The 23,134-nt window shown below is 36.0% G+C and overlaps 2 protein-coding genes across 2 annotated transcripts in view; one reads left to right on the top strand and one right to left on the bottom strand.

The window, feature by feature from the left end:
• LOC128990131 (phospholipid scramblase 1-like) overlaps positions 1-4,329 on the bottom strand; it is a 33,458-nt gene extending 29,129 nt beyond the window's left edge. Inside the window, exons 1-2 of the mRNA XM_054412391.1 lie at positions 4,227-4,329; positions 2,477-2,534 (exon numbers count right to left, since the gene is read on the bottom strand). Coding sequence (XP_054268366.1) covers positions 2,477-2,513 — 37 coding nt within the window. The 5' untranslated portion in view covers positions 2,514-2,534; positions 4,227-4,329. The remainder of the gene's footprint in view (positions 1-2,476; positions 2,535-4,226) is intronic.
• Positions 4,330-7,147: 2,818 nt separating this feature from the next.
• LOC128989593 (transducin beta-like protein 3) overlaps positions 7,148-23,134 on the top strand; it is a 28,691-nt gene continuing 12,704 nt past the window's right edge. Inside the window, exons 1-11 of the mRNA XM_054411517.1 lie at positions 7,148-7,279; positions 9,311-9,362; positions 11,175-11,388; positions 12,861-13,038; positions 13,718-13,894; positions 14,215-14,387; positions 17,193-17,389; positions 19,175-19,378; positions 20,303-20,483; positions 21,844-21,965; positions 22,692-22,850. Coding sequence (XP_054267492.1) covers positions 7,254-7,279; positions 9,311-9,362; positions 11,175-11,388; positions 12,861-13,038; positions 13,718-13,894; positions 14,215-14,387; positions 17,193-17,389; positions 19,175-19,378; positions 20,303-20,483; positions 21,844-21,965; positions 22,692-22,850 — 1,683 coding nt within the window. The 5' untranslated portion in view covers positions 7,148-7,253. The remainder of the gene's footprint in view (positions 7,280-9,310; positions 9,363-11,174; positions 11,389-12,860; positions 13,039-13,717; positions 13,895-14,214; positions 14,388-17,192; positions 17,390-19,174; positions 19,379-20,302; positions 20,484-21,843; positions 21,966-22,691; positions 22,851-23,134) is intronic.

The raw sequence follows: 23,134 nt of genomic DNA, 5'->3' as shown, positions 1-23,134 counted from the left end.
CACCTATCCAAAGCTGTTGGTATTCTTCTACCATAGAAAAGGACTGATGGTGGTTGTCCTGTGGTCTTTTGTGGGGTGTTCCGATAAGCAAGCAACACTTGTAAAAGTGCAAGTGATGAACTGAGACCTTCTTGTTTGCAAGCACTGTATCTACTCTTGAAGGTTCTGATAATCCTCTCTACTAAACCATTGGTTTTTGGATGATACGGCACCGATGTGACATGACATATGTTATTGTTCTTACAAAAAGTCTTAAACTCATGGGACGTGAAGGGGGTGCCATTATCGGATACAATTTTTTTAGGAACACCGTACCTCGAAAACCAAGTTCTTAATCTATTTACAAGAGCAGCAGTTGTCGTATGGTCCATTACTTCGATCTCGACCCATTTTGAGTAAGCATCGATTCCTACTAACCAGAATCGGTTGTCGAATGGGCCTGCGAAGTCAAGATGAATTCGCTCCCAAGGATCACTTGGCACGTTCCAAGGATATAGAGGTACTTCTGTGTCAAATGAGCGGTTACTCTGGCATGGGTGGCATCTACGGACATACAACTCAACATCCTTATTCAGATTAGGCCTCCAAACATAATACCTTGATAGGGACCTCATGGCCTCTATTCCAGGATGTCCTTTGTGGAGTTCTTTCAATACACTTTCTCTCAAAATCTGTGGCACCACAATTCTTCCTAATCGCATGATTATACCGTTTTCTAATGTCAGCTCTTCTCTCTTATTCCAATATGGTTTCATAGATGATGGTAAGTTTTCTGTATCTTTTGGCCAACCATGTTCCAGGTAGTCTATAAGTTTCTTTATATTTGGGTCTTTCTACTCCTTTACAAGTTCTTGATTTGGATAAACTACGTCAATTTTCTCCTGAACTAATGCTCGAATCTCTCTATCATCTGGATCTAATTCTTTTGTGTCTTGAGTGAAAACCGAGACAAAAAATCAGCCAAACAATTATCCTGTCCCTTGATGTACTGGATCTCAAAATCATACTCCATTAAATACAAAGCCCAACAAACCAAACGGTTGTTTACTACTTTGGTAAGATCTCGATGCATTCCAAATATTCTTTCAAAACTCATTTTAAGTAAACTCAATCAAAACTATTTATTTACAAAACAAAACAATAATGTAAACAAACCAAATAACAGATGATTTATAACTTTATAACTCAACTGATAACAATAATCCTACAGTCATCTATCTACGTTCGCTACCCCAACAGTACTAACTTTTTCATTCATATGGACCAGCGACAAACATATGTGATGGCCGGTTTCTACCCATAGACATCCGTCCCATATATGAGACAGCTGGTCACATTAAAATAGACTGATATCGCATATTTGCGTCGGTGTCCAATGTTATTAAAAAGCTTATATCTTCGTAACGGTCTATTTGAAGGCCATGAATTCTCTGCAGTCGTCTACAGAGATGTATGTCGCATATGTGCGTCACTTGGTCCGTGGATATGATGATTGACAATGTCACATGTTAGTTGGCAAAAGATGAAGTTTTAAGATGAAGAAAACTTCCTGTTACATTTGAAGAATTGTTATACAGTGTATGTATATGTTTGCAGACAATATCCTTTCAACAAAAATTGTTGGGGATTGGTTGGCCCTACAAACTGTCTCCCACGGTTGGCCAACGGTACCGTATGTATTGGCCAACTTGCCTCTGTTAGGCCACACAACCAATTGCCAACATCTGTACATTTTGTTGAGCCAACTATTCACCAACCTATGTTCGGCCAATATACCATGTATCACGCTAATAATGTACGCTCGGCCAAAGGTTTGCCCAACCAACAGTTTCCCAACATAGGACTAACCATCCCATGGGTATCGTATAATACATATGCACAAAATAATAAAGATTTAGTATGAAAAACATATTTATCAGTTGGGTATTTTGATTAAATTTTGATGGTAATTAAAGCAAATTTAGAAAAAAAAACTAGAACAAAAATTATCTTCTCCAGACGGGTCTTGAACCTGATACCTTCAATTTGTGAGCTTCTTACCTTACCTCTGAGCTATCTGTATTTGTTAATATTTGACATTTTCAATCGGTGAATGAGTGGCCGGCAGTTGCAATGGTTGTAATACTTAAAATATGTTTGAGAGTCTTTATGATTCTGTTTAGGCATCATAAAGCATTTAATACTTTCAGAATTATGTGTTTGCATTATGATGAACATGAAATTATATCTTTGTTTGTTACTGTACCTCAGTTTACATTTCACAGTGAGGTGAAAATATTATAACGTTACGATTAATCTACAACCTTGTTCATATCAATGCAAATTTTATTAGAACCATAGAAATAAGCATTGGCCAAGTAAAAAAACTGCCTAGTTTAAATAAGCCTAGATAGAAAAAAAAACTACATTAGACTAAGTTATGTATAGGCTACAGTACCTATTTTAAACAGATAAGGTAGATATGTCTGAAATATACCTGAGTAGGGTGGTGGATATCCTGACTGGTTGTACATATTTTTGTTCTCCTTTCTTAGCTGAAAAGAAAAAAAGTATTTATAGCCTCTATTAAGATAAGGAACCTACAGTAGTTTAGTAGTTTGTAGTTATAATTTTAATTGGCCGCCCCACTAGTTGAATGTTGAATGGATACGTCCAAAAGGTTCTAAGCAACTAAATTCCTATCATGAATTTGTATGAGTATAGGCTAATCCAATAAGAATAAATAAATTAATAAAGCAACACCATCTTGTAGCTTATGTAGCCTATATCCTATGTTAAACACATGCTGTGTATTTGATCGTAGATTGTCTGGAAATGACTGTCTTGAGTTAAAAAAACAACTGGAGCATGAAGCAACAGTTTAAAGGAAAAGCCCAAACTTAAATCTATTAGGCTACATAAAACCTGTTCTGGAGTGTCAATTTATTCTAGATTTACAATACTACTCTACCTGCATTCCATTCTGGTTTAACTTATCTGGTAGGTAACAATTAAGAAACAAACTTTCTGAAAAACTTAGTCAGCATGTCAAATTATTTCCATAACTTAATCAAGAAACATGTAAATACACGTTTCAGTTTTCATCAATTACCCAAACCTAATCAATAATAAACATAGATTTTGGAAACATTGCATTCACATGACTAAAATAATTACAAACTGTTGATTAAATAAAAGGAAACATTGAGCAGTGTTTTCTTGGAACATTTGTGTTGCTCAGAATTGTTTATTAGGCTGTGATGTTACGCTAGGCATTTCCTCCAACTTTGGCGACACAAGTCTTGAGTTTTTAAAGGACTCAAAACTAGCCCTTTTTCTCTTGAAAACGGTATAGGAACAAGACTTACTGGGTCAATCAAATACGTAGTCCAAATGTTGACCTTATTAAGATCAAGTTTCAACAGCCGTTCCTTTCTTTAAATCGCTTCCAGGAAAACTTTCACAAAATGATTTAGTGAATTGTGTTGACGCCAGTTAATGTGTATCTTTTCCACCGAAAAATTGAGTACTAAGCTGTTGTTGTGGTTTTCACTGACATTGTGTTGTCAATTTCTTCTATGGGTTTAGCGTTTTTGTCGATATAAGTTAGTCACTTTCGTAAGGTAGGATAAGACCCTGATGAGTGACAACTAAGTTAAATGAATGGCTTTCTTTTAGAAAATTATTTTTAGGGTAGACGTTTCAATACTGTTGAACTTGTGAGACTAAGTTACATGACATTCTACAGAACATTATTGTAAGTTATGCGGCTCTAGTTAGTAACTTAGGCCTATCCCATTATACAACAAGGCAAATATAATAATCTCAAATTATATCTCATTCTTATCTGCCTTCACATATTGCAGAATTTATGGATTAAATTTTCCTATCTCATGCCTCTCATGGCACAAAAATAGGAAATAAATACAAACTTAAACCTTAATTAACCTTGTATAGGCTACCGATACAAATCTGTAGCTTAAACTTGATTGGTTACATGCATAACCAATGAACCATAGCATGTAAATATGTCTCACTTGGTTAAATAAATGAGTTGTTGTTAGGAACTTTAACTGAGTATTTGTAAAATTGATACCCATTCTGCAAATGACTCATTCCGAGGGCGGGTGGGTAAAAACTGAATAATGATTCATATTATGCTTATGCGATATTTCTAACTTGTGTGCCGCTATAGGTTAAAAAAGTATTTGATTCTAACTTAAATTATATAAAATATACTAACTTACAGGTTAAAATCGAATAAATTATCAATTGTGAAACTGACGCAATGTTATTTCAGGTAAGAAGACAATCCAAAATCCAAACACAAACAAGAACATTCAATACTACGTCACAACAAGCAAGATAAGATGAGATGACGATGACTGACAGACAGGTGGGCAGATTTTCCCATCCTTGTTAAGTCAGTCGTGACGTCACGTTGATTCGATCGATTCGGGAAGTCGATGTAGTTCTAAATATCGTCTATCGATATTTGATCGTTATTCGCGTCGAATTCGTTAACATAACATCATGGTTGATGGTTATGGTTGTAGGTTGTTATTAATGTAGGTTTAGGTTGTTTCTCTACAATCTATGAATATGAAGTATGATTGTGATAGTCACAGTAGAAAACGCTTTTAAACTAAAGTTATAGAACGGTCTGTAAATTAAATTTACCTCTCATATGCAAATCTAATTGTATTATCGGTAATAAGGAGCTTATAACCAAGTTGGACTTGGCTTGTGACCAAGTAAAAGATAAACAAGAACTTGAAGCTATTATAGTATTATACAGGTTATGGCCAAAATCCTGCTTACAAGCAGGCCTGCAAACAAATTTGCTATACGTAGATACTTCGGTTTCTTGCAATTTTAATAGAAAATTGGTCGTATGTATTAACAAAGTGTAATTTCGATTCCACTTGATCACCATCATTATTATCTTCTGTTGCCTCCATTTAAAATCCTCTTAAGCTGGGTTTTCCTAGACGCGGAGTCGGCCAGCGGAGAGCGGACAACGGAGAGCGGAATTGAAATTAACATGGCTTTCCGCTCCGCTGCTAGGAAAACAGTAACATTAAATTGCCAAAGACCAGCTGAGTCCGCTCTCCGCGTTCCTCTCTCCGCTGGCCGACTCCGCTGCTAGGAAAACCCAGCTTAATAGGCCTAGGCCTAAGTTAATACTTAAGTCATATAAATATAAAAATGTATAATTTAAGTTAAACTAGGCCTAGGCCTATCCAGAAAACAACTTCTCGTAAGTTAAGTACGGGTATAAATTAAAAATTAAACTAGTGATGTTATATCTGAAAACACGATTAACAACTTTTCTTTCGTTACGCTTGTCGACATTACATGCAATCCAACCAAACAAAAACAAAGAAAGAACCAAAGAACGAGAATCTAGAGTCCTGAACCTAACCAAGCAAGATTCGAGAAAGAAGATGGAAGCGTTTCGTTTCAGCGATTCTCAAGTAAAGTAAATTAGGGGTATTCGATATCGACTATTGACTTGTGGAGCTATGCGATACCAGTACCATAACTGCATCGCATCAACGATGACGTGACGACTGACTAACAAGGATGGGAAAATCTGCCCACCTGACAGACAGGTGGGATTGAAATTTAATGAATCAGCTGTTTCCATTTAGAGGGAGCTTCGGGAACAACGAGCACGGGAAAAGCAAAGAAACATCAAATGCAATCATATAAAACCATCATGATAAGTATTAACTTGTGTTGGTTAGTCTATGGTATTAATAAATTATAATAGAGAAAAGTGCACTACTGATCTGGATGAATTTTTATTTGAACCTGTTGACTTTAAAAGTATATATTTTCATGTTGGGAGCTTAATTTTTTTAACCTTATTTAATTAGCATTCATTCAATTTATTTTTCCTACAGTTACCTAACAATGTACATGTTCTCTCACTGATAAGCATAGTGGCCAATTCGCTCATCAGTGAGACAATTAATTAACAGTGTTAACATTGTCTCACTCTAATTACTTTGTCTCACTCCAGATTTGCAACGTGAAGGCACGTTTCTTTACCAATTTATTTGTTTTATGGTAACTGTAGGAAAAATCTAGTTGCACAAATAACTGTTTCCATTATTTCATTTTTGTTTTGTTCATTCGCGTTTACACCGGAGTTTCAAACAAAAAGTTGCAAACTTTTATTGCAATTAAACACCAGTTGCAAACAGTAGTTTCAAATAAAAGTTTGCAATTTTTATTTCATGGTTTTGTTTCCATGTTTCATGAAAATGTTTGAAATAATTTCGACCTTGATTGAAATATCATTGATTGATAAAAAAACTCCCACATGGTTTTCCCATCGTCGGCCCCCGATCCAGACTTATTGCCCTTTTTAGATTCTCTGTTAAATTGAATTATGAGGTTCCTCATCCTATTTTGGACCTCTGCCTTGCTTAAGTTAATTTCCCGTGAAATGTCATTCCACGCATAGTTTTTCTTGTTTTTGTTTTTATAGTCAGAAATAGTTTGATTCCAAAGCACTTCATGTTCTCTATAAAAGCTAATTAACTTAATAATATTGTCGTCTCTTCACTCCATCTCACTCAGTAGATCATCACTCACATCACGCACGATAAGAGGTAAGTCACAACAAACACGAGGTAGCAGTCCAGACAGGGTTCACTGAGTCGCGACACAGGGTGGTGCGAGTGATCACGTGAGTGAGACAGGAGGTGGTAGCGTAAGGGATGGCGGAGAAAAATGTTTCTGTTTTGTGTTTCAACGGCTCATAGTGACCGAAACTAGTGTTGCAAACAAAGAGTTTGCAACTCCCTTTGATCTTTACCGACTTCAAGTGGAAACAAAAATTTCTGTTGCAAACACCGAAAAACTGTTTGCAACAGCGAAAAGTTTCGTCTGAAAATGGGCGTTTTTAGAGATGTTTGCAATTTCTGTTTGCAACTCGTGTTTCAAACTCCGGTGTAAACGCGGCTTTATTGCAATGATTTACCATCAGAATAGATAAAACATACTAAGGGAGTATTTTATCTATGCTATTAGCTAAATGCACGTAATCATTGTCCATAATTTGCATGCGTGTGTTGGTGATCCTGCACGGTAAAACACGTGTTTCTGTTTTCTTTCCTCGTTCCTCGTTGTCGTCTGTTGACTGAGGAGTGAGGGTCGAGGTAGGACCTAAATAAAAATAATAGGTTAGGAAGTAAACAATTTTGTCCTGCTGCTACTTCATTCAGTTTGCCTTCTATTATTTATGCTACTTTTATTTGAATATGAGTTTAAGTGGACAGAAAGAAATGTAAGTTTGTTGTTCATTTCTATACCAGTTTAATTTACCTAGGCCCTAATCTCTTAATTCTTGAATTTCTCACATTTTCCAAAGCCGGGTGGTTTTGTAAGCACCCAGTTAAGATTTTATGGAAGCAAACGACTCTTGCAAAAACATATATGCCGAACTTAAATTAATTCTTAATAGCAAAGTAACAAATTTGCCATCCCCTCATCGACATTATGTTGAATACTTACTTGAATACTTGGGCTGCACTTTACTTTGGGTCCTACACTCATTTGAATGAAACAATCGAATAATCGATATTTTTATTCGAAATGAGTGTAGGGTAGGACCTAAAGTAAAGTGCAGCGAATACTTTAATGCATGATCTCTTCATCGTTGACCAACAAATGTTTTATAGATTGCGTCATTAGATTACTATACAAAAACACTATTTAGATATATACAATAAAACTGAAGTGACGTATGTGACCTTTATGGGGAAGGCGAGTGGCTCGCCAAACAGTTCTTTTATAGAGTACAAGGGCCTGCTGAGTAGGCTCTGGCGAATTTGAATCGCTTTGGGTCTAGAGCTCAAATATTAGTCGGCAGTGTGTTGAATAGTTTTATCGCTATTGAGGGGTATGACCTTAATATCACCGGAGTGATTTGTTCTTATCTAGTTACTTTTTATATGTCTGTGGACAAGATATAAGTTAGGCCTATGTTTTAACTTTGTTTATTTCGTTAATACTTAGTTAGTTGTGTCTGACATTGGACACAGGGTAAAACTTAGATTCAAATCGTTGGGTGGATGCGTGGCAAAACTCAAAGCTTGACAAGCACTTTTGCATGGTTCCAAACTAACGCTTGCTTCTAGTTGTCAAACAAGGTAACCCACTTAGGATTCCCTCTCTTTAGGGAGTATTATTGAATATAATATTGACCCAGCTGTCAATTATTAGAATTTTGGGTACTTTCCTGTTAAAGGGAACATTCATTATTATCGATGATTTTTTTCTCGATTATATCGATATTAACAAATTGAAAAATATCAGCTGACAACAGAGTTGTTTATCGTAGTTACTACGATAAATAAATATTGTTCAGAATCGACAAACAAAAATTTAAAAAAAATATTGAAATAAAACTGTTCTAAACTAACCTAACAAAACTAACCAAACTTGCTGTAACATTTAAAAACTCCATTTAATATTCTTTACTCGCCTTTTCTGTTATCAAAGGAATTTTTAAATGGTACAGCAAGTTTGGTTGGTTATTTTAGGTTAGCTTAGAACAGATTCATTTCTTTCCATATAATAGACTATATTTTAGCCTAAGTATCAGCTGTCAATTTGTAATATATCGTAAAGGGGAAAAATCGATATATCGAAAAAAATCATCGATAATAATGAATGTTCCCTTTAACAGGAAAGTACCGAATTTTGTAACCAATAAGTTAATGTGCCTTATTGCCATCATCGTAGCCTACCTTAGTAGACTAACAAGCTTTAATTAAACTACATGACCTCTGGTAGGCTTATGTCGGTGTTGTAGTCAATAACAAAATCAATTCTAAGTTACGGACAATATTTAAGTTAATTATTTATTTATTCCAACGGTTTCTCCATTACCTTTAAATACAATTTTGTCAACAAAAAACTAGATTTACAAGATGGCAGAGGCTGAAAGTTGTAAAAATAATCCATGCTAATTCAAACAATAGATTTCTAATAGGTAAGTATGGTATTAAATACTGTTTGAATTTGTGATAATGGTTTATTATTGTAACCTCAATCTAACTTACTTTCCATAAGTTAAGTTAGGCTTGTATATTAATGGACTACCTACTAACTTAACAAGCACTATCTTACTAAGTTACGGCACTTAACTTAGTAGGTATTGATAAAACTGTTTCAATTTGTGATAAGAGTTTTATTGTATGTGAGGTGGATGCTAACGAATGAGATAATCATTGAACATATAATGTAACTGTGTTAAGAGTAAGGAGACCAATTTGCGATTTGTGAAAATTTTGAGAAACATTTTTTCTTCCAGATTCCAAGTGGAGTCGGTTTACGGTGCCTTCTATTCAGGAGGAGACATTGAGGTAAGTAAGCTAAATTTTGATGATTTCCAATTTTTATTACAATCTATAATTTTATTTTATTTTTTTATTCTGTTGACATGGTCCAGCGGAGATGCCACCTCTAGAATGACATTCATTCTAGAAACCGCAAGAATCCTGTGGTTTAGCACCTTATTTAATAGTAGTTTACGCAACGATTGCGTTAAGTGAGTCTTTACGACACAAGTAGAAAATTTAAGGCACGAGCCTTGGCGAGTGCCTTAAAAACTTCTACGAGTGTCGTAAAGACTATTAACGCGAGTTGCGTACACTACTTTACCTACGACCGTTTTTTAATTACTATCAATCTGGATTTAATTACTAACAATAACTACTGATAACTTTTTAGAGAGGTTATGTTTTCGTGTATTGTCATTGCCACTGAAAGTGATGCAACGACTTGTTGTATAATCAGCTGATTTCCTGTAATTACATGTTTGTTCAACTTCGTTAAATATTACATTGCTAACAGCATTCTTACCATAAATAATATTGTATCAGGTACAATTCGGCAAATATTTAATTTATTTTTGGACTTCCACCAACTTAATTAAGAATACGCGAGTATCAACATGAACAAGTCGGATCAACAATTAAATTGGTCAACTGATCAGCTGATCAGCTGATTAGTTGACGTTCGAAGCATTACAATTTTAATTCTTTTCTCTCAATACTTGAACCTCATTGGTCCGTTACCTGTGTGGATATGAGAAAACTATGCGGATATGAAATGAAACTATGCGGATATGAAAGTAAACAGCTGTAAAGTGAAACTTTTCAATTCTAAGAACTGGACTGGAATGGCTACTTTAAAAAACGGTCGTAGGTAAAAGTATATTTTATTCTCTGTGCTTATACTTTTGACAGATTAGCCTACCGTCCTTTTGTCTTAACTTTGACTTTTTTTCATCATCAAAAAAGGTACTGTATTAAACTGTGATTGTAAACCATCTTGATTTGTTTGTGCAGTAGGCTACCCATTGATCAAACTTTCCTAGGTAGGTACTCTCTTTCCAATAAAATTGTGCTGTGTGATTAAATGTAAGTAGCCTACACAGATTCTAAAAACTAAATTTGTATATATTCACTATGAAAGCTAACCGAGTAGAATAAATGTATCACTCACTCATTGAAGACTTACTTCATGCAAACGACTTTACAACCTCTGCATACTCCTATGCAAGCTCTGAACATGTTAAAAACGTCAAAACTTTGATGCCTAAGCAAGTTAGTTGTTTTAGTCACTCTAATTTCTGATTAATCCGATACTGTAGTTCTGGTTGTTTATCGTGAAATATAGGCATACAGCACACAACTTGGATTTTTAAAGTTCTAATAGAAAACTTCTCACCAAAAGTGTCATGTGATCAAAAATTATTTATTTGGTTGTAATTTAACCTGTGAATATATGTCTACAATAATTCTTGAAAATTAAAAAATAATCCTGTGTTTTTATGATTGTTTTATTTATTAAAATGTTATTTTGTTCTTACACATTGCATTTGCCCGTGAGAGTTAGCAAGTAGCCAGCCGTACAATGAACAGTTCTTATGACATTTTATTGCGGTCCTCTAACTAACATTTCTGTCACATATCACTGAAACTAAAGCTGTTTGTATAATAAATAACTGAACTCAAAATACATAACTGATTGTACCGTACCACTGGCTAGATGGTTCAAATATTTAGTGTTGTGGTACCTACTAATATATCTTTAGTTGTGAGAGTTTAGTCATACACCATAAAATAAAAGTTTGTTAATAACTTAATTGCTTCAATTTTGTCCAATTTCAGTGGACTTCAGATGGCAGTAAACTGCTGTGCTTGTGTGATGGAAAAATTAAAGTGTTTGACGTAAACACAGGAAAGGTATTGCCATTTTGCAATCAGGAAGAGGCAAAAGATGATGAAGACGAAGATATCGTTCTTACGTTCTGTTTAAGTAAAGACAATACCACAGTTGTATCCGCTCACAAAAGTGGTCTTTTCAAATGTTGGAAATGGCAAGGTAAGTCAACAAGAGTGATTTGTTTATAGTTTTGATTTTTTATCTTTAACACACTCTAGCCTTGATACTATTAAATGACACAATTTTAATGGATAACCAAATGGCATCTGGTTCTTGAAACAACTCCGCTTGTAATGAGACAGCAACCATCAGATTTGATGGCAAACAAATTCTAAAACCTAATTAATTTACCTTTAATTAATTTATACTGTATAAAGGTTTATGGTTCATTACATTAAACCCAATTGTACACCAAATTGTAAAGGCATGACAATCAAAATTCCGCAGCCATATAAGATGTTTATTACAGTAGCATGTATCTCAGTGTTTGTAGATTTTGGTACTTTAGAGTATTAAGGCATTAAATAATTTTACTTGCACTCAAGCAAATATGGGCCTACCTATATTTTTTAAGTGATATAACCGTCATACTAAGTTTTATAACTTAAAAGTTTTATAACTTAAATAACTTTATAAGTTAAGTTTTATAACTTAAGTTTTCATACTAAGTTACTAAGTTTTAGCGAATTTCCCATATAGGGAATAAGCTATTACCGTAGTACTCATGGTAAGACCTGGACGCGGGACCGATTTTTTTTTCCGCTTTGAGGTCTCTAGAGGCCAAAAACACCATCCGTTCAAATTTATATATATATATATGTGTCCGTCAGCACGATAACTCGAGCAAAAATGATCCGATTTTGATGAAATTTCAAACGTGTAAACGTACGTTTATTCGAACGAGTTCGCGATCCAGCATGATCGGACCATGGGAACGGGGGTTTACAGGGGGTTTTATGGGGTAAAAATAGGTTTTTCCCATTTTTGACCCAAAAAACAGAAAATTTAGCAATTTCTTTCCAAACCATTTTGTAGAGCTTAAAAAAACAAATAATTTAGTATATTGAAGCGTTGTTATGCGCCTAATGGTTATGGAGAAAATTCCAATAAATTGTAAATTTAAAATTCCCATGTTATTCTTATGGAGAATAAGTAAACTGTTGTAGTTTGCTTGTTTGTGAACATATCTTGATCAAATTTGGAAAATGTTTTTATTTCTTACTAACTATTCACATTTTACAAAAAAAAGCAGTTTTACCCTCCCTGATGCAGCAAACCTAAGTACTTGTTAAACTAATTCTATTTAAACCAAGAATAATTGTTATATTTGTAAGTAGACATTTCAGTGTAAATCCAATCAGTCAAATGGAAATTCGCTTAGTCTGCAGGTTTGCTGCGGCGGGGGTATTTCTATATTCAAGTGTACTATGCTGGATCGTTATTTAATTGTCATGTAGTTTTTAGCCCTTCTAAATATTTAAGAGCAATAATCCCCCAAGTTTTGTAATATTTTATTGGCTTTTTCCGTAAGATATTTTACATAAAAACACATACCTTTCATTGATTAATGTTTGAGATTACATGTTTATTTTATCTTGACAATGTTTGAAATAGAAAATTTTGAGTTTCAGAGGAGGAACCTGTGCCTCAAATGTGGAAGGGACTTCACCGAGGGCCGGTGGCGAGAACGGCGCTGACTGGTGACGGAGCAGTACTGGTGTCTGGCGGCAGTGATTCTAGTGTACGAGTGTGGGACCTCCATCACCATGCGTGTCTACGTAACCTCAAGGGCCTGCAGGGTGTTGTCAGGTGAATTGTGTTTTCCTCCAAGCAATTAACAACAGGAAAACCAGAAGGACACACTCAATGATCCAATGAATATAGCCTACTATTAAAGTTCTTAAACTGCTTCCTGGTTACTGGTTTGAACATATTTAACAACTTACCAGCAACCCTTAAGAACCTTCCAGAAAGAGTTTTCCACCAGAAAGTTAAGATTGGTTGGACAGCACCTTCCACTTAGTGAAGAAAGTTTGATAAAAATTATTGTAAAACATGTCCATAAAGATGTAGGCCCTACCTGTAAGGGTTGAATATTTTTTGGGTATTTTTAAAACGATTAGTAGGATGTAGTAAATCTCAACTGGGAATGTTATTTAAAGTTATACTATGGACATTTATCAGTAACCAGAAGGTATTGGAACATGATTCAACCTTCAGATGAGATAGAAACTGGACCATCTAAAACACATATCTGCTTAAAACACATAGATAAAACAAAGTAGAACATTTGTAAACTGTAGTAGGTTACTAAAAATAAAAATAAATAATTAACTAAATACACAGAACTGTAACACTAAGTAGGTCAGGAAATACCATTCCTGGACCCAATAAATTCTCTCCAACACGCAACTTAAATTCTAGCCTATTCTTTCTGTCGTTTGTTGTCAGTTGTGGACGACAGACTAAATTCTACTTTGAATTTTAGTGTACTGCAAGTCCTGGAAGGGAAGGAGGGAAGGCGGACCTTGGTGTTTGCTGCTGGAGATGACACAGTTATCAGATCCTGGGATCTTGTGTCCGGCGAACTGAAGAGGGAATACTCTGGACACTTCAGTAAAGTCACCGCCCTCACATTTGATGAAGACCACAAACATTTGATAAGGTAATATTTTACAGTTAAAACACCTTCACTGGAAGCAGAGCACATATTTCCGTTATTAAAGAACCTTACAGTTAAACAAACACAATTTCACATGTTCCAAAATTGTATCAGTCGCGTATTTTAATATGTATTTGAATATCTTTCACCAAGCTCCATTGGTGATTGGCGGGATTTGAACCAGGAACCGAAGCCCCGTGCTCTACCATGACTAGACCAGCTCGCTCCCCTTTCATTCAAGTATGAGGTATGTATGTGCGGCTGCGGCATAGGGTTTTCTTAAAAGCTTGTGATCCTTATTAACTTTGCTGTGTGTGTTCTAGTTGTGGAAGAGACAAAGTAGTGATCCTATGGGATCTGGAGGCTGGTGGTCAGTTACGCACAATCCCCACCTACGAGTGTCTGGAGGCGATGGTCGTTGTCCCCACCGCCCCCTCCACCACGGCTCCTCGTCCTCAACACGACTCTATCTTGGTAGCGGTGGCAGGCGAGAAAGGTAGGTCACCATAGTTGTTGCAGTAATTAGGGCCTGGCATTGACTGTCGGATATTTGTAGTGCCATCATGATTATTGCCACTACTTGTTGGCGTAAACTATATGAATTCGGTGAAATAAATTCTTGATTCTCGAAGTAGATATCCATCTTAGTGCCAGCTGTAGCCAATTTTTTACTAAAAAATTCAGTGGAATAAGCTCACAGATTTTGCTCAATTATTCCTTATTTTTGGTTACTGAAGTACCTAGTTCATATGACACAAAAGATGCTAGAGTTTACAACATGTTCTTTCAAATTGTTTTTACCTTTTGTCTACAGCTCAATCAGTTGTAACTTCCGTTACGGCCGTTTCGGGATTAACATGCCCTCATCAGACGTCTTCGGCTGAAGCAGCGTCGTCACAGTAGAAACATATAACACGAACACATTTTACGAATACAAATACACGAAAATAAAACTAACAGGCCTGTCACACACACGTTACCGGTTGACATGATCAGAGCTAGATACCGACTGGAGGTTAATCCTGCATCGTTGTTGGTGTGGCGGTGTTATCAGCTGACCTTTGTACTCCTGCCTTTGGTCTATTACTGTCCTGGTTTAAAATGCTGTTGAATATGAAGTGTGATTTATATTGCAGTTTCTCATTTAAAATTGTATCATCTAAACTATTTTCTTTAAAAGCTCTGTAAATTTCATATTCTTCCAGTGTATCCAGTTTATTTCCTTTCTTGCTTGAGTGGAGTATCTCTAGGCCATTGTTCAGATCATACATGTCATGATTTTCGTCAATCAGGTGTTGTGCAAAGGAGGATTTTTGTTTGTCGGTTCTTGGGCATGGATGATGTTCTCTGTATCTAGTTCCGAATGTCCGTCCAGTTTTTCCTATGTAAAAGCTTGGGCAACTTGCACATTTAATTTTGTACACACCTGACTTCTCACTTTTGTCAATTATACTATCCGACACATTTAATTTGTTAATAGTCTTGTTGTTTGTCTTAAACGCTAATTCAATACCATGTTTCTTCAACTCTTTTGTAAGTGTATACTGAATTGAGTGTGAGTATTCTACACACACATACTTCTTCTTTTGTTGTTTAACATCTCCAGATTTTTTATCATTATTATTTGTTTTCTTACTTAATAATCTGTCAATCATATTTTTGTCGTAACCATTTGATGATGCTATGTGCTTGATGATATTTAGTTCTTTATTATAATTTTCGTCTGACATGGGAACATTTAACAGTCTATATAACATGCTATTATACGCGGCGTACTTCTGTGATGGAGGATGGTAAGATGTGTTGTGGATAGTTTGGTTTGATGTGGTTGGCTTACGATAAATGCTGAACTCTAATTTATTATCAGATTTTTCTATCGTTAAGTCTAGAAAATTTATTTTGTTGGATTCCTCTATTTCCATGGTGAATTTCAAATTTGGGGAAATGCTGTTCAAATATTTGTGTAATAATTCAAGTTGTCGGACATTACCATTAAACAGAAGAATAGTGTCATCTACGTATCGGTGGTACTGCAATATTTTTGGTCTCTGTTTGTTGCGATCTGATAGTATGAATTCATTTTCAATATAATTCAAGTAAATGTCGGCAAGTATACAAGATAGAGGGGAGCCCATTGCTAGGCCCTCGGATTGCGAGTAGTATTTTCCCTCAAACTTAAAATAATTCTGCTGTAGTACTTCTTTTAAAAGGGCTAAAAATTCACTGATTGCCTCTGGTAACATATTTGAGTTAGAAGACAGGTGAGTTTGGACTAATTCTAAAGTTTTCTCAACCGGTACATTAGTGTACAAATTAACTATGTCAAATGACACCAGTAAATCATGCTTTCTTACGTTTAAATTCTTAGTTTTATCAATAAAATCATATGAGTTTTTTAAGCGAAAATTATTCAGGAATTGAATCTGATTTCTTAAAATTTGGTCGAGCTTTTTAGCGAGTGTGTAAGTTGGTCTTATTGGGACGCCTTCCTTGTGCACTTTAGGCAATCCTCGCAACACTGGTCCAAGTAAAAATTACCAAGTAAAAAAAACCTTGTTGAAATTCAACAAGGAATGTTTGAAACATGGAATAAAACCATCTTACATCCAAATAAGGACTAGGAACAAGTCAATATCTGCATCCAAAGCAATAGAATGTGCTGAAAAAGTTTGGTTAAAGAATGAAATAAAATTTCTCTACCGCAAAAAAGATATGTTGAATAGATTAGCGCAAAACAAATATTTGGAACTAGCAAACAGTGTTCACCAGATTACTTTACATAACATTTTGTTTCATATCGAACAATCTGTCACCAGAATCATTAGGTGCAAAAAGTCAACCCAAAATAGGAAAATCCAGAATTTAGTTAATGATCAAAAATCAAAAGAATCTATAATTTTGTTTGACTTTGAATTTTACCCAAGGTTAATAAATAATACCAACATCAAATTTGACGAAAATGAGATTACAGTTTTAGAGAAAGGCTTAAAGTATAATCTCCCAAGGCATGGCCAAAAAGCTAAATTTAATGAGTTTATTAATGCCGAATGTGCCATTAAAACAATCCCGAACGAAGATGGGCGCAATTTAGCAAGAGTATTGGTTACAAATAACCTCAATAGAAAACTTCTTAATGACAATAAAACATCTAATTTAAATAACATTTACAAGGAAGATGCATTAGCTTTGAGTAGTATAAAGGAAAAATTAACTTTTCATAAGGTCCTAAGTCCTAAACAGAGCCTCAAACTGACACCATTTAAAATACCATTTTGTTCATAACATAAACATTCTGTTACAGGTATCGTAACCATCTGGGACCTAGCACACAACTGCCTAGTGTTCCAACAGTCCAACTCTATGGTGAAGGCAGCCGAGGGTGGTGGAGTGGCCGTCACTGGACTCTTGTACTGTGAACATCTCAAGACACTGGCTGTCGTCTCTGTCGACCACAACGTCATACTGCATCACGCTGTTACCTTCGCCGTCACCAGGCAGGCAAGTCATGACAATAACACGTTGTCAGTGTGGAGTGGATAGATATGAGGGTTGTCCGTAAATTAAGGTCTCCATATTTTACACAGATGGAAGTTGGAAAGATGAGAGTCCAGGGTTGGAGGTGTATAGTAACAAAACCAACAACCAAAACCAATTTCCCTAGCTCTGGGAAGCACAGCGACAGTTTTTCAATCGAAGGTCCTGGTAATTGAGTGCTTTGCAAAATCTATCCTCGTCAAGAACCTGACAAAGGGGAAAATACTGATCCTCTTAGACAGCCAAGCTGCAATAATGGCGCTTGGGTCTTGTGTGACAGAGTCAAACAGTAAAGAGATGTAAAACACCCTCAAAACAATAGCTAAAGCTAGCTAAGTTCAAATAGCTTGGGTCTCTGGTCATGTGGGGAATGCAAAATCTGATGCATTGGCCAGGAGGGGAGCAGAAGAACAGCGTAGAGGGCAAGAACCTTACTGTGGCACCCCGTTTAGTTCTGGAGTAGCCAAAGTCAGAGACTGGGTTAAGGTCTGGAAGGCAGAGGCTTGGAGGACCAACCCAAGACTAAGAACATCAAAAGCACTAATAGACCCCTCAATGACCCTTAAAAAAGGGGGACATCAGATTACTAGTAGGGATGCTAACTGGGCATGGGCCTATTAGGAAACACCTTAGAACCATACGGAGGTCACAGAAAGACCAATGCAGGTAGGTTCTGCGAAAACGAGGTGGAAACCTCTGAACCTCTTATTGCTGGACTGTCCGCCGTTGGCCCAAAAAAGGTTGAAATTTCTGTGAAGGTCGCAATTGGAACCTATGAGGAAATTGGGCATCTCAAGTTGGTTTGTCATTTAATTCTCTTGGATACTAGGATAGTTTAGCTCGTACTGAGAAGAAAAATCTATCTCACACCACTGTCATAGATCTATGTCATCAGTATCGCACTATTTAAATCAACATAAAAACTAACTGACTAAGTAAAAGAAACCCTCTACTGTAACATAGGATAGAAGTTAAGGAAAATCCAACTGGCTGATTAGGATTATTTTTTATTATGTATTTATTTTTGTACAATGATAAGGATCAGCTAGCTTACCTGGTAGATAGAGTCCAGATTAGCTTTGGCAACTCACACAAAACAGTAAAACTTAAAATTTCATCCCAGTTAGGGACTTCATCAGAAGGGAGAAGAAAGAAGACTGGTCTTCTTTCTCCAGTCTTCTTTCTTCTCCCCCCAAATATACTATTGACTTTGGATACTGCAAGTTGAAGTCTCATTTATGTGAACCAAATGAACCATTGACCCTTACTGTCAACTAGATACTGTCACAGTTAGTTACAGTCATTTAGATACTGCAACTAGACATTTAATTTATGAGAACCAAATGAACCATTGACTTTGAATATACTACAAGTAAACATCTCATTTACATAAAACAGATATAGCATTTACTTTGGGAAAGTATTGGATTAATATGCTTGCTCCCTCAATAATGCAAGCATACAACTGCATTGTACACCTAGTTTTTTTCAAGCAAAATTAAACTAGACTGTTGTTGATGTTTTAATAAAATTTCATATGTTTTATTCCATTTTAATTTTAATTTTGTATTTGCGGTTTTAAGTGAAACATTTATGTAACATTGTTATTTTGCTTGCGAGGTGAAGATAGAAATGATGACATGTTGTGTGATAACTATATGCTGCAATGTATTTTGACGTTAGGCCGTATTCTGGCATTTAAGTAATAAATCACAAATTGTCAAAAGACTAACACCCGTGATACGGCAGCTGGTGGGTTTTAGTGACGAGATATTGGACATTGTGTACCTCGGAGAGACGGACTCTCGTCTAGCCGTGGCCACAAACAGCTGTGACATCAAAGTGTACAAGACATCGGACATGAGCTGTCAGCTGCTCCAGGGTCATCAGGACATCGTAGTCACGCTGGCTACGTCTCCAGCCAACCGCAACATTCTGGTGTCCGGCTCTAAGGTATGGACAAATGCAGTGAGAGAAATATCTTAACATGCTTAGTATTATATAGTCCATTCAAAAATCATTCTTTACTTGTCATTGTCATAAAATACATACCCTATTGTGTCAACTCAACGGAATAGAAATCTAATCTATCAACAGTTGGCTTAGGTAGACGTGATTATGTATGAGGTGTCCTTGCTTCTCTCCCGTTAACTATATATTTTATGTTAGCTCTATGAAATACTAGGTAGATTTCACACTATCTACTTTCTAAAGAAATCCTTCACTACATGAAATATCTGTGTTGTGTGACTTTTATTTGTGTGTACAGTAGTATTTATCTTTGGGCTATAATCATATCACATTAGCCAGCTTTCCTTTGAGGTGACTAACGCTTGTGTGTATCAGGTGTGTTGTATTTTGGGTTATATTCTTTTATAGTTTTGAGGCATATATCTTTCAACGTTTCAACATCATATATTCGTATTTACCCAAAATAAAACCAAAAGGAAAAATCTCGGCTCTCATCCTCTATACTATTGTAAAAAGAATCAAAATAGGTATTGTGTTTAATACCTATTAAACTTTATTTAAACTTCCACTCAAGCCGAACAGTGTATTTAAGATTTGTAAACTCATGGATCGCAGACGTGCAGGAATCGAATCTTTGCATGTAGAAACACCTCAATGCTATACTCCTCGGTGCAACACCTTACCCAACTAAGCCACAATGCCATCTTCGGCCAGCTGGGAATATCAATCTGGCCTGAATAGGGTCACTAGTGCTCGCAGGCGTAATTCAACAAATTAGACACCAGGCTGTGTTCCCTTGGGATTTGAGCGGCACAGTTCTGTTTGTGTGTAATGAGTTAAGTCGTTCATTGTCAAATTGCATACATGTAGTCGACAGTAGACCCTGTACATGTTGTGTTATGTCAGGACAAGAGTGTGCGAGTGTGGCTGGTCACAGACAAGGAAGCCGTGTGCGTTTGTCTGGCCATGAGACACACAGCTGCGGTGTCTGCAGTGGCTCTACCAATCACCAAGTGCAACTTCTTAGTGTCAGCCGCTCACGACAACACCATCAAAATGTGGCACCTTCCCACCAAACTGAAGCCAGGTGATTGTTTTCTGTGTGTTTCCTGTGGTCAATGTTGTCTATTTGATAAATAGCAGGTGTCACAAGGTTCAGATAACCTTTTGCTGTTGCATTGAGTCTGAAAAATTTTCTCAAGACAAAATCTTAATATTCTCTGGCAGCTATTTGGGGTGTTTCAAAATGAAAGAGCAGATTTTAGAGGGCAGTAGGAATTACGTATTACTGATCCACTCCACTACACTCAATTTTGTTGGGTGTTTTTAATTTGTTCATTCTTATATTTCTAAAATGTTTAGTTGTTTTATGTAAAAAGAGCAGTATTTTAGTTTTAAATCTTAGATTTAACCCTTGAAATTATGTCCTGTAATTTAAAGAAAGTAGACTACTCACATGCAATTCAATACAACTAGGTAAGTAAATAAAATAGATGCGATTTTTTTCATACTGCTTGGATCAAATTGATTCCTTGACTGAATGAAACAGGAAAGCTTTTACAAAGTGGAAACCACTTCAAACTTTTCATTGCTGTCAGCTCAAAGTTCAATGCTTACAAAAACAGCCTGTCCAACAGTTCCAACTATCCAACTGTCTGCAGTTGTTTTCACGTTATATTCTGGGCCTTGTTGTAATTTGTGAGACAAAACGGTCAAAGAGCTGTTAAACTTATTTTGAAGTTGGCCAGAATGGTCTGTAGAAAAATGTGTTAATGACTGGTTAAAACTGGGAGATGAGCTTAAACGCATCTAATAAGCAACCCTGGCTCAAGGACCAACTGGTTTTAGTAAAATAGCTTTTATTTTATGTATATCATTTAACACATTTCTTTTCTTCATTTTGTATATTGCCTTCGAGATTACTACGAAGTCTACGGCGAGATTATCTACAACAGGCTAAATTACCTGTCTAAAAAATCCTGAAGTCGTCTACTGGCAACCGGTTTTGACATCGATGGTAACTTCTTTAATTTGTTTTTGTTTCAAAACAGCTTTCATGTGATCCTGTAGTTTTCTAATTGCGTATTAAAGGTTTACCCTTCAACATTCATACGGTCCAGATTTGGTATTTTCCATTATTTCACTACTACTGTATAACTTGTTTATAACAATACACAATTGAAGATTTAAGATGTGTCTTGACACCTAACCTAACCTAACCAAACCAACCTAAATATAACTTAATTTTAAACTAGATTTGCAGATATTTATAACAGTTCAGGTAATGAATATACGAAAAGGTCCACAGATTTTTCCTAGTGATAATTCTTACATTATTTTTGTGTACTATAAATTAACTGGATATTCATTTTAAGTAGGTACTTACAGTTAAGCGACTTTCATATTTTTCTGAAAATAAACAAGTACATAATGTCAAATTTTTTCAGACAAGTCAGAGAGTTTAAATGTCCACCTTACTACATTAGCTCATGAAAAAGATATAAATGCAATCTGCGTATCACCAAATGACAAGTTTATTGCTACCGGGTCTTTGGACAAAACTGCCAAGGTAAGATGATTTAACCACTACTTTATCACTGTTACAACAAGAACAAACATGATTTATTTCTGTTTATTAGTACATAACAAATGTTTATAAGGTAAAATATTGAAGTTTATCTTTAGAAACCCACTTTTGATTGATAAATAACCACGTTATTGTGACTCATTGTTTTGATTGGTTTAAATTTGTTCTGTATGTTTTACATTAGTGGTTTTTTTTACTTTTAGTTTTTAAGAGTCCTTGGAGGCTAGCGGCCATCTTGGATGATTTCATACAGCTGCTAATGAGTTATTAATCGTCCAAAAATATTTGTTAAAAAATTAAAGTGATCATAATTTAGCCTAAATATCTAGTGTACTTTGACATTAGAAATATTCTTGTAGTTTTGAATTGTTATCCAAGGGAGTCCATGGTTTGCTAACGGTCATCTTGGATTTGCCCGCCATAAGAGCAATGTACTTTTTAATTGTTTTAAAAGTTAGAACGTCTAGACTCCAAGGACTCTTAAGGGGACAGTGCGAGCTGGTGTATCCATATTCAATGAACATTAAACATTATTAACAAAACTAATCACTTGGCATGAATAAATCAATGTGTTTTTAGTTGGACTATTTAATAAATCTGTTAACATGAATTGTGAAACTAAATTACAAGTTTAATTTGCAACATGTTTGTTTGCATAGCCCTGCATAATTTTACCATAACAGCAACTTACAAGATTTGTGGCTGCAGGTGTGGAGCTGTGAGGACCTTTCACTAGTCGGAGTGTTGACGGGTCATAGACGAGGAGTGTGGAACGTCAGCTTCTCTCCGGTGGACCAAGTCCTGCTCACCTCATCCTCGGACTGTACACTCAAGCTGTGGGCTCTATCTGACCTAAGCTGTATCAAGGTAAGACCCTAGACATCTGATTGGCTATTGTACAGCACTAGTCAGGGTGTTGACTGGTCATAGACGAGGAGTGTGGAACGTCAGCTTCTCTCCGGTGGACCAAGTCCTGCTCACCTCATCCTCGGACTGTACACTCAAGCTGTGGGCTCTATCTGACCTAAGCTGTATCAAGGTAAGACCCTAGACCTCTGATTGGCTATTGTACAACACTAGTCAGGGTGTTGACGGGTCATAGACGAGGAGTGTGGAACGTCAGCTTCTCTCCGGTGGACCAAGTCCTGCTC

Source organism: Macrosteles quadrilineatus, unplaced genomic scaffold (assembly GCF_028750875.1).
Source record: "Macrosteles quadrilineatus isolate MER2022 unplaced genomic scaffold, UCM_ALF_1.0 Scaffold_3__2_contigs__length_128488019, whole genome shotgun sequence".
Taxonomy (NCBI): Eukaryota; Metazoa; Arthropoda; class Insecta; order Hemiptera; family Cicadellidae; genus Macrosteles; species Macrosteles quadrilineatus.
This window is presented reverse-complemented; position numbering and strand designations above follow the sequence as displayed.